Source organism: Thermobia domestica, chromosome 18, assembly GCF_964235325.1.
Source record: "Thermobia domestica chromosome 18, izTheDome1.hap1.1, whole genome shotgun sequence".
NCBI classification, from domain to species: domain Eukaryota; kingdom Metazoa; phylum Arthropoda; class Insecta; order Zygentoma; family Lepismatidae; genus Thermobia; species Thermobia domestica.
The window spans coordinates 46,009,090-46,021,408 of NC_137471.1; the positions used below are offsets into that span (position 1 = coordinate 46,009,090).

Sequence of the window (12,319 nt, forward strand, 5' to 3'; positions counted from 1 at the left end):
TTTTGGTTTTGACAAGCAAGTGTAGTTGTTCTTTTGCCACTTTTCCATTTGCAGTATTATTGCACTTTAACATTAAGGAAATTAAACCTCCCAATGTTTTGTTCATGATGTTGTTTTAGTCTTATTTTGTTGATTCAGTTACCACTCAGCGAGCAATGGACGCACTTGAGCTCGTTGGAACCTGTGTTCTATACTCTTTCCGCTGATGTATCACTCATTGGTTTGCTTGTAAATAGGGAAAAAGGGGCGTCCAGAATGTGATTAATTCACACCATCAGGCGGCTTAATGGCGTTTCTAACGATACATTTCCCGACATATGGCCATATGAACTTTTTTTACTTGTCTTCTCATGAGGAATCAACCCTGAAATTTTGGTGCGTCTTTCAGTTGCATCCTAAATCTACATCTATCTATCTATCTAACTAACTATATATATGATGCATTCCTTGCAAGGGAATGTTCTACAAGTACTGTGGAACATTTTCCCCTATATAAACGAGGAGTCCCAAATCAATAGTTTCTGAGTAATATGCACATGTGTGATTTCTTTGAACTATGCCGGCTGACGACAGGTGCGCGAGAAAGTTTTACGCTGACTCAATTCCACATATCGTAGAGCAACGTAATTTTACATGTGTAATTCTGCATACCTATGTAGGCCATGTGGTAATGTAGGTACAGCTCGTAACTCTGCACAGTTGATGTGTTATAGGTCCTAACGAGAAGTGAGCTGTAGTGGCCCAAAATGCATTTCTGCATCTCAGAAAAGAGCATGGCAACATCGAAGAAGTACTTGGCCCTAGGAAATGACTGCATGGTTGATAAGAGATGGTAAGAAGGTGGTATGTGGTCACGAGGAAACGTGAACTATACCGAATTTCGCACCCAGGGTCGTGCATCTGTCCGTCCAAGATTCAGTGAGTGAACGGGTGCGTTATTTTCCAGTAGGAGGACACCTTTTGTCAGCATGCCACGCTCTGGAATTTAAGATTTTCGCAAAGCACGCAGCAGTGAGACATAGTACATCCAGGTAATTGTGGTGCCCTTTGCCTGAAAAGCAAGTATTAATACCCCACTGTAATATCTCTGAAAAGCAAGTAGTAATACTTTGGTCGCCCAGAGCTGAACACGGACTTCCTCTGTTTGTTGTATTCGGTACGCTATCATTGGTTTGACTAATGTATTTATGTAATGTAATGGCTCAAGGAAGGATTCGGATCTCTAACTCCGGAGTCATATCGGTTTTTTAGGTGAGTCTAGAATTTGGGAAGGAACTGGCCCTGACTTTCATGAAGATACCGTCCCGACCTTCGCCTGGTGGAAGTGAAGATGACCATGGAAAACATAGTCAAACCAATGACAGAGTGCCGACGTACGACCACCAAAGTTAGTCCATGTTCAACTCTGAGCGACCAAAGTAATCATCAGGTTTATTTGGGATCAGCGTGGAGTATTACTACTTGCTTGACCACAATTACCAAGATATACTATGCCTCGCTGCTGCATGCATTGCGGGATTCTGTGAAATCCCAGAGCATAACCCAGGCAAAAGGTATTCGCTTACAGAAAAACAACGCACCCGTTCACTGCCCGAATCTTGGCCAGACAGACGCACTACCCTGGGTATGAAATCTTTCATAATTCGCGTTTTCTCTTGACCGCACACCATCTTCATTTCACCTCTTCTCAACCATGCAGTCAGTTTTTAGGGGCAAGTACTTCTGTGATGTTGCCACGCTGCTTTCTGAGGTGCAGTAATGGATTTTGGACCACTACATATTATTTCACGTTGGGACCTATAACACAGCGACAGTGTAGAGTTACAGGATTACACATGTAAAATTTCATCGCTCTACGATATGTGGAAATAGGTCAGGACAAAACTTCCTCGTGCATCTCTCGTTCGCCGGAAAATTTCAGAGAAATCACGCATGTGAAAATTACTCAGAAACTATTGATTTTCGACCCCTGGTTCACATAGGTGAAAATGTTTCAAAGTACCTGTAGAATATTCCCTTGCAAGGAATGCATCAAATTACCAGTCACGCTATATATTCATAAATCTACCATTACACCAGGATCCACAAAAATAATCAAAATCAGGTACCGGTCTAGAAGCAGATAGCTAGCAAACATCGTTACAAGCACTTTTATTTATATGTGGATTTTACTTCCGACTCAAATTTAACATCACCAAAGTTCTTGGAGAGAAGACATTGTTTTATTTCATTTACGACATAGAAATATTCCCAACCTTATTCTCGTTTAATGCATGTGTTATGTACGATCCAGATAATATAAAATAGAAATGAATAGATAACTATTATACAAATCTTCCCATCACCCGTTTCTTCAAAGCAACCCGTGGCAGTTTTAAGCTAGCTCATGATCACTTGTAGTTCGTCGTTCGTCGCGTTTTCATTTCTTTGATGTACGTAAAACAAACGAAGGTAGCGTTCCGCCTTATGCAGAGTCGTTTTGACGTATGATTAGCGTCATACTAAAGACTTGATTACTGCAGGAAACATCTGTTAGTCGAGCTCTTTAGTATGACACTAATCACGCGTCAGAACGTCTCTGCATAAGGCCTGTTATTTCTAATACTAACAGCTATTTTTCTATTCTATCTTATGTGTATTTTTATGTTCTTAATATTCACATTTTAAGCAACAAACCTTCTGAGTATTCGCCAGCAGTTGGATACTTTTCTTGAAGATATTTCCTTAACTGATCCGGTATATTTCCCACAGCTATACTTTTTTTGGTATGTTCAGGTACAAGGGTTCCCCTTACATCAGTTAGTCGTCGAACTACATTGCTATATCTATGTTTCTGCAATCAGAATCATTAACAGTCATCAATATTAGTTTCTGGGAAACATGTTATTATACTTCTTGGTACGGGAAAAGCAGAGGCGACTCGTGAGGAAAGTCACGTGAGTAAAACATATTTTTTTTTCCGTTTGAAATGGATTTTAATATGCTAATTCTAACTCCTTACTTGATATCTCGGTAATCTAACCTTCACTCTTGAGAAACCTGCTACGTAAGGTTGGTACGAATTAAATATCCGCCGCAAGTGCGTTATTTCTAAAGACCAAAAAAAAAATTACAATACCTTGTTAGTAGTAGTCGTCTGCAACTACCAGTGGCATATTTAGGATTTTTTTCTGGGCTATGTATAACACCGGGAGCGGGGGGGGGGGGCAATTGCCCACCTGAGTTCGTGAATTCGAGAATTAAATATATATTTTACTTTATACATAAATTGAAGTTTTAATGGCAAGAATTGCTGACTGGTGAATTTTATGTAATATGATACGCTCAAACATTTACCAGTGAATATAACCTTTTATTCTATTCATAGAAGAAAAATGAAGCATTCTCTTGGCCTACCTAATTTCCCGGGCTACTTATTTCCCGTCTTGATTTCCTTTAATTCAAACATTTATCTTTTTTTTATATATAATTAAACGATGTAAATATTCCCTTGCTAAATAACTAAAGTACTGTTACGTTGATATCCGTGCAAGTTGGTGTGGAAAATCAGTTTCGCTTATCAGCTCCTCTTAGTTTTGGTGTTACGGACGACGGCCGACTTGAATCACAACTAACAACCGTCGAAAGTAAGATATGGGAAACGAAAGAAAGTAACAACTAAGAAAAAGGAACAGAAGAGTAGAATGGACGAAAGAAAGAACAAAAGAACACAATTCTTACATGGAGTGAAATTTGACAAATACAGCATTATTCCTGAACAGAGAATATAAGAAAATAGAAAATCAATGAAAGTCTAAGAAATGTAAACAAATTAATTTGGGGTGGCGGCAGCTTGAGTCCGATAGCCCCCTAAATACGCCACTGGTAACCTCATATTTATTTCATTGCTTTTCCTACATTGGATTCTGTGGCGAAAGGAGTATAGAATTTGCGATAAAAAAAACTAAACTACATATTATCAGGGAAGATCTTCCCCATCCCAAGAAGTAATCTAGATGCCAGAAGAGGTGGAAGTCAGTGCCAGAGATATCGGAGGAATATGACGGACAAGGAAAGGTTTCATACTGCAACTCATGGAGAATCTGCACCACCCTTTGTGCGACATGTGGGCGAGAAATGTCCTTCCAACATGAGGACACCATATCTGTTGACCACAGTCGGATGCCTGCGGACACGTTTGGGAGCATTTCATCGAGTTCAGCACCATAAGGATCCATTTGTCATCCAAAGTGCTAATACGATGCAGGAAACTTTTTCGGTCGTTCTTTACATTCAGAGATTTGAACAGGTCCAGACGGCTATTCTTGTTGGTTTGTGTCAACTTATTGTGGTCCTTATCACTTTATTTTTTTCACTTTGCGTACTGTACTGTACTGCCGAACGACAGTGTATGTGTTACGTCTAACTCGTCTGCAAGGCCATGACCTCTTTTCCGAGGGTTCGCTTGAACCTTGTTTCTGAGGAGGCAATCGAACATGATGTCCACAAAGAGCTCATTTTGCAATGCTGTATCACCGAAACGAAATTCGACAAACTAACGGTGCGTTCGTTCTCCAGTCCTGGCCTAAACTCACTGTTAATGTTTCTTTGCGGCTTGCTGTGCAGAATGTTCCAGTTTGAATTCATAAAGAAAAACCCCTCGCAATTGAATGTTCTCCATAATATACTTTCATACGATCTGTTCAATAACATACTACTTTCTGGCTGTCTGTGCACTTCAGCCTGTCTCGTGGAGGTGTAGTTATCAACGGTGACGATAAAGCTGTGAGCTTAGTCATGGCGTCCGAAAGGGGATGGGAGGTCCGCCCTGGCTCACGAAAATATATACGTAATATAACAAACCACGTATTTAAATACCAGACGTAATATAGCAACCAGGGAGAAGCGCCCCTGGAAAATTTTCTTTGGAGCCGTGACTTTAGTCCATGTTTGGGTTGTGTTGCTGAAGTGAATTTTCCACCAGACTGCAAAGCGGACATTTCATTCGCAACAATTTAATCTTTAAATGCAAAATGAAGTACCTTTATTGGGGTACCTTTATGTAATATTTATTTATATAAAACAAACAGACATTTTTCATAGAACTGAAAGCCATTATTGACTAAACACGAATTTTGAAACTATAAATCTTAAACAAAGATGAACATGATATGACATGATATTCTTATATTAAATAATCTCTGCTAAAAGACGGTAAAGAGGATAACACAATTCTATACCTTTTATAATAGGCAAACGACATTTATTTGCTACAATGCAGATTGCATAGAAGCTAGGGAGAGTTATAGAATTTAAATGTAATATGGGTAATCATAGTTAACGTCACCGTTACCCATGACCATGTTAACGAATTTACTCCATTAACAAACTCGGCCGAGATTAACACTTTAATTGTCTATTGCAAAATATAAAATACAAAAACCAGCTTTCGTTCAAGGATTAACGTGTGGAATGACAAATGGACGGACGTATCAACAGTACAATAGTAGGGATGCGCACGAGTCGGAACATGTCTCGAATCTCGACTCGAATTCGAGTCAAGACACACTTTGTAAAATTCGAGACGAGCAGTTTTTTCTTTCTATAGTTTTTAATATTATTTTGAAGAAAGTATTCACTCAGAAACAGCTTTGAAACCAATTCAAACATTTATTATTTTAGGAAGGTACAGAACGAATAAACTTAATAGTTAATCTTTCGAGATTAAGAGTCAATTTTCAGCTCAATTCAGTTAATTAAAACTAATAATTAATGTCGTTATATTTGATTGTACTTAAAATATAATGATAATAGTAATATTTGATTATCTAGTTAATATAAAACTATTATTCGTAGCCTATATCTAGTTTGTTTAAAACTACGTATTGAAATAAACTGAACTTCGTAAAATCTCTGAATGAACAATTGGTAGTCTATAGCAATTTAGCATAGTTATAATTTTTTTATGACCACCTACCTACTTTCGATATAAACCCGTCCACTGATAGCAGCGTCACCTAACGGGGAATAGTCAGACACAGTACGGTGCAGGTAGTATCAGTGAGTGCTTGCCGTGTGTAGATTGGGGAAGGCGTGCGATCTATCTGATTTTGACCGAGGGTAGGTTGTAATGGTCCGGAGACTTGGCACGAGAATTTCGGAAACTGCAGGACTTGTCGGCGCACTGTGCAACAGTGATTTTTTTTTATATATAGAAATTTAAATGGTCACCCTTTATTGATTTCTGGGCGCTGAACACGAAACTGAATAAACATTTACCTGGCTAAGATTTAATTGTAATTACACAATTTACATGTTATATATAACGCTACACTAATGAAATTGTAAAGGTAAAAGTCACAAAATATTGAAATGATTACGGAAATAAAAATAGCTATTCTTTATAATTTCTTGGACGCTGAACAATAAAATGGCAATGATAATATGCTCCTAGCTCAGATTTAGTGGTAATTGCATAATTTACCGTTTGCATATAACGTTATTATAATGAAATTGTAAAGGCAAAAGTCACCAAACTTGGAAATTATTACGTAAATAGAAATATCCGTCCCTTATAATTTTTGGGCGCTGAACACGAAAAACACAATAAATACGTGTTTCGAATTCGGATTTAGTACTAATTACACAATTTACATTTTGTATATAACGCTATGATAATGAAACTATAAAGGTAAAAGTAGCAAACATTCACATAATTACGGAAATAAAAATAGCTGTCTTTTACAAATGTTTAGACACTGAATATGAATATCAAAAATATAACGTCCTCCTGGCATACTATCGGTGTAATGGTACTCTTAACATTTTTCATTTAGCACTACAGGACAAGAACTGTGTTAGTAAAAGTTACCTAAGTATCTGTTTTAAACACGGCTTCTCTTTGCTTGTTTCTTGTGAGGAATACCTGGAGCATCTCTTGGAATCATCCAGCAGAAATCCTCTAACATTGAAACTGCCCTCTTTCCTTTATAATGTTGTTCCATTGCAGAAATGTCCTGGTGAAATCACTCTCCTTGCTCGTCACTGAAAGATCCACAATTCAGTGGAAAGACATCAAGGTGGGAATGGAGGAAGTGCATTTTGAGTGACATATCGCACCCAAATTTCTCGTAGGCAGATAGCAATTCTTCTACTAATTCTTTGTAATTTTCGGCTCGGTGGTTGCCCAAGAATCTGGTACTGTACAAACATTGCGGAAACAATACCATGCATGGAGCTCATCAGCACTGAGAATGGATTCAAACACCTCATCTTGCAATAGCTTGCGTATTTGCGGACCGATAAAGACCCCCTGCTTAATCTTTTCTGCACTTAGACGCGGAAACTTTTGGCACAAGTATGCCAATGCACGTTTATAAATGTTCATGACCTTTACAAATGCCTTCATGAGTCCAAGTTTGGTGTGCAATGGTTGTAGCACAATGCTTTGTGTGTTCACGAGAGATACATTTGAAATGTTTTTTTCGCCTAGCAACAAAGCTGTTCGTCGCGACCATTCCTCTTGAGTGTAATGGGCATTCTTTGCACGACTATCCCACTCACATATGTGACTTTGTATAGTCACAGAACTGTACTTTGTATATCCCCTGTAGACCAAGCAAAATTCCGATGACCTTAAAATAACCACAAAATAACTACTTGTGTTCACGATATTTTATAAGATCCAGAACGCGTTCCAGAATGGAATAACTTTATTTACCTAAGGGTGCATAAGCAACAGGGATTGGAGCTGATATCTCCTTACTGTTGTACAGGAGCACAGCCTTAAGGCTTGTTTTGGAGGCATCTATAAACAGTCTCCAATTTTCTACTTTGTACGGAACCTTCAGTTTCTGCATCAAATCTGGAACATCATAGCAAAATACTAACTCATCGGTGCAGCAGAAATATTTTGCAAGATCTTTTTGACGATCTCGTAGAGTTGATATCCTAACTGTATCCTCCAGAATGTTCCACTGCTGTAACCTAGATGCTAAGAGCGCATCTTTATTCTTTGGCAGTTCCACATCTCCAATCAGGCCATGAAGCTCCACTTGTGTGAGTCGGTGTGGTTCAGGATACTTGGTTTTCGGCTCAAATGAAGGATCAGTGTCGCTGGTATGTGGAGCAGGTTCACCTTCACTTTCATTCTCTGTATCACTTTTCGTCCGTTGGAATGGTAGCCGGGGGATCGGGAACAGGCAATCCTTCTCCATGGGCCACTGGACGAATGACAGATGGTATCACTGGATATTCGATCTTCCTCTTCTTCTTCGTATTTATATCTTTCTTCAAGCAGGGTAGCATGCAAAATTAGCAGTCTGTACTATGGTTTGTTGGTTCACTCCAAATGGCGAGCACAGCAAAGTGCATGGAAACGTTCTTTCCCCATGTATCCAGGCATTGAGAGTAGATGAACAACTCGTACAACAAACGTGGGGAGCCCATGATTTATCCTGGTCTCCAACACGACACCCAAAGTATAGTAAATATGCTCTTTGCACTACAGCAGTCAATGGCCGCATCCTGGAACCGCAAATCACGTCCGCACATATGTAGCACACACTGTTCACCGAATTTTTACAAACGCGGGGCATTGCTGCACTTTCCTTGAATCACTGGCACTTCGCAATGTAAATGACATGTACAACAACGATAATGTGCTCACTCACTACTTTCAAACTGCTGGTTCACCAGTAACACAAACAGTCTGCTAAACTACTGCTTGAAGCACGCCACTAATACGATTAGAATCGTTAAGTGGAGCTAGTTGCAACTTGCAACCGTTGCCTCACGTGACTCATTAGACGCTCGCACTAGCTGTTGATAAGGTACGTTGCCAAATTGAATATGCAACAAATACTTGTAGAGAACGACACTTTGTACCATGTAAAAAAAATAATTTCAAATCATGTACTTATAATGTCTCATAGCGTTATATGCAAATTATAAAACGCTAAATTACTCAGAAACCTGAGCCAGGAGAAAATCTTAAGTGTGACTTTTGCGTTCTGTGGCCAAAAGTCAATAAAGAACGGCTACTTTCGTTTCTGTATAAATAAATAAATAAATTAAATAAAATAAAAGGTGAAAAAATGTTGAACAGTATTGGGTTTTCGAGGAGTGTTGTAGTGAGTGTTTCCAATAAGTGGCGAAACCAAGGGGAAACGACGTCCAAACGTCGAGAGGTTGGGCGCTCCTCACCTCATTTCAGATGTCGGACGTCGTAGGCTGGGCAGACTGGTAAAACAGGACAGGCAGCGAACTGTGACGGAACTAACATCAGACTTTAATGCTGGGCAAAGTACGTGTGTGTCTGAACACACAGTGCACCGAACACTCCTAACGACAGGCCTCCGCAGCCGAAGACCCAACCATGTGCGAATCTTAACACCACGACATCAGCAACTACGACTGAAATGAACACGTGACCATCGCCACTGGACCTTGGCGCAGTGGCAGAGCGTTGCATTGTCTGATGAATGCCGATATATTCTTCATCATGACGATGGGATGGTGCGAATCTGTCGTGTTCCTAAAGAACAGGTCCTTGACATCTGTACTGCGGGATGGAGACAAACTGGCAAGCGGCTTAGCTCTGGGGAACATTCACGTGAGCATCCATGTCTATTGGAGCTCGAATAAGGCACCATAACGGCCGAGGCGTATCGCAAACTGCTTGCAAACTACGTACACCCCTTCATGACGACCATGTTTCCAAAGGTAGTGGTATTTTTCGACAAGATAATGCACCATGTCACAAGGCCAGGAATGTGATGGAGTAGTTCGAGGAACACGGGGACGACTTCCAAATTATGTGATGGCCTCCAACTCGCCGGATCTGAACCCAATCGAACACATCTGGGATGTGATTGAATGTGATGTCAGAGCGCATCACCCCCATCCCGTAATTTACAGGGCTTAGGTCACTTGTGAGTACAAATGTGGCACCAACTCTCTCTAGCGACTTATCAAGGATCATTGCGTCCATGCCAAGACGCGTCGCCGTTGTTATCCGTGCCAAAGGTGGACATACTGACAATTAGGTAGTTAGTCAAAATGTTCTGGCTGATGTGTGCGAAATATTTTAACTCATGTATTTTATTAGACTAAAATTTCGAGACGTCTCGTCTCGAATTCGAGTCGAGTCGAGACAGAAACATATTTTCGAGTCGAAACAACATTTTCTCGAGATGGGTCGAGACAGGCTTAAATCTCGACTCGACTCGGCACGTGCGCATCCCTAATTGCAAGTCTCATTGTGTAACCCTAAGAAAAGAATCACAATATAGTTTTACTAGCTGAAATACCCATTCTTCGCATGGGAGCTGTATTTGGAAGTCAATACCTATGGGAGTATCACCTTCATCTCAGCGACCACGAAAACTATGGATTTTACACTAATATCGGTCATATTGGATTATTTTTACATGTTTCGGTATCTCCCCCGTCATGCACGCCTACTACGTGGATGATCCGGGGCTCCAGCACCCACACAAATAATCTTGTAGGTGCGCCACACCCACAAGAATTTTAGTTTGGACGTGGGTTTGAGCTCAATTCTCTTGATTGAGTTAGGGCAGTCCCAACTTATCCTTATAGTACCAGTATACCTAGGTATTTTACTTTATCACAGCACAGCCCTTTATGACAGTGTTCATAAAAGATTTTAACTAAAAATAAATGAATCAAACATCAAGACTTCACTGAAAACACACAGGTTAACATGTCCCGCCATTGATATGTACCCAGACGGATATTTACATAAATTTTGGAAAGTCTGCGCCGTTGCCCCCGGTGACTCCTGGCCCACAGCCAAATGGGATGAATTTTGGAGTTAATGCGATTACAGTATCACCATTGATCTCAGCGACAGCGAAAACTAAGAATTTGACACTAGTATCGGTCATTTTCTACTACTTTTACATGTCCCGATAAACGCCACCTCTGAGACCCCGCTGGTTTGAATTTTGAAGAAAACTCTTTGTTTTGGTCTGAGGACTGGGGCCGCACACAGACAGACAGACACTACAGACGAACAGACAAACAAATTCTTTATTTATATTAGAAGATAACTAACATTACACTCCAGGCCAGGGTGCGAATTACCGGGGGGGATGAGGGGGATTTTCCCCCTCAATCACATTTTGTTCCCCCCCAAAGAAGTCAGCTGAAGTATCCCCACCGGGGATGCTCGCTTTCCCCCTCAAACTATGCTTAGTATAACTCCGAATTTCACTGATTTTTGTTATTTCTTGTAAATTTAATCTTCTAGCTGTATTTCGAAATGATCGATGTAAACTGTTTAGTTTTGGTCATTTCTACTTACCACCTAATTACCTACTATTTTCAACGTTGTTTAGTAGAACTATATTATTATGACTACGGTTGTTACTTGCAACTGTACCTTCGTACCCTTCAGTTCGTCATCGTTTGTGAATTTGAATGTACTAATTGCGTATAACAAAGCCACATATAGATTTATAAATGTTCTTAGCGGTTGGCCAAGAAGAAGTAAACAAATAGCTTCTTCTACCATACTTGGCGAAGTTCGGATATGTCATATTCATCCTCTATATTTGTATCGATTATCATCTTATTTTAATTTTTGTTATAACATGTTATTTCATTTTCCAGTGTACTCTTTGTTAGCACATGGTCTTCATTCCCTAGTAGGTTGTGTGTATGCAACTCAAAAGTTGCATTTAATTTGTGATAATTAGCATAGTGATCACTGCTTTTACAGTTTACGGAAATGAACTTTTGAAACTGTACTCAAAATCTGAGATATAGGTATTCTCTCGTAAGTAAATGTAACGTACACGCTGGGGGATACGCTCCTAGTGAGCAGACATGTTAATGAAGGTGATTTTTAGGTGAATAAGCGAATAATTCAAGATTTGTTTCAGCATTTGTTAATACGACTGGTTCTCCGTGTCATTGTCCGTGTCTGTATAAGCATTTAAACTGGAGCGCTTTTTTTTTTTTTTTTTTTTAAGTTAACCCTTCATTTTTCCATCTTTTCGCTGTACAGTTTGCTGTCCACGCAATTAATGTCTGAAAATCTTCAGTGTAATGTTTTACTTTATTTGAATAACGTAGCCCATAGTGAATCAACTCATCTTCAACCTAACAGTAAAGTAATTTTTAAGTGTTGACTTTCCGTGCCCATCACGGAATCGATATTTGTAGAAAAAAAGTCGTGATGAGCACAGCTTTAGCGGGAAGTAGAAGCACAAGCTCGAAATTTGTATTAAGAGATTTTAAATATTTGGCCTTCGATTTGACCTTGATATGAGAAATCGGGACCAGCAACAATCCATTTCTTATTTGATAGGCT

At 39.6% G+C, this 12,319-nt stretch overlaps 1 protein-coding gene across 3 annotated transcripts in view; it reads right to left on the minus strand.

Moving 5' to 3' along the window:
- The window catches only part of LOC145674791 (uncharacterized), a 146,753-nt gene that overhangs the window by 83,294 nt on the left and 51,140 nt on the right, over positions 1–12,319 (minus strand). For all 3 annotated transcript variants that reach the window (XM_081745006.1, XM_081745007.1, XM_081745005.1), the window contains one exon: positions 2,677–2,833. In XM_081745006.1, the coding sequence (XP_081601132.1) occupies positions 2,677–2,833 (157 nt within the window). The remainder of the gene's footprint in view (positions 1–2,676; positions 2,834–12,319) is intronic.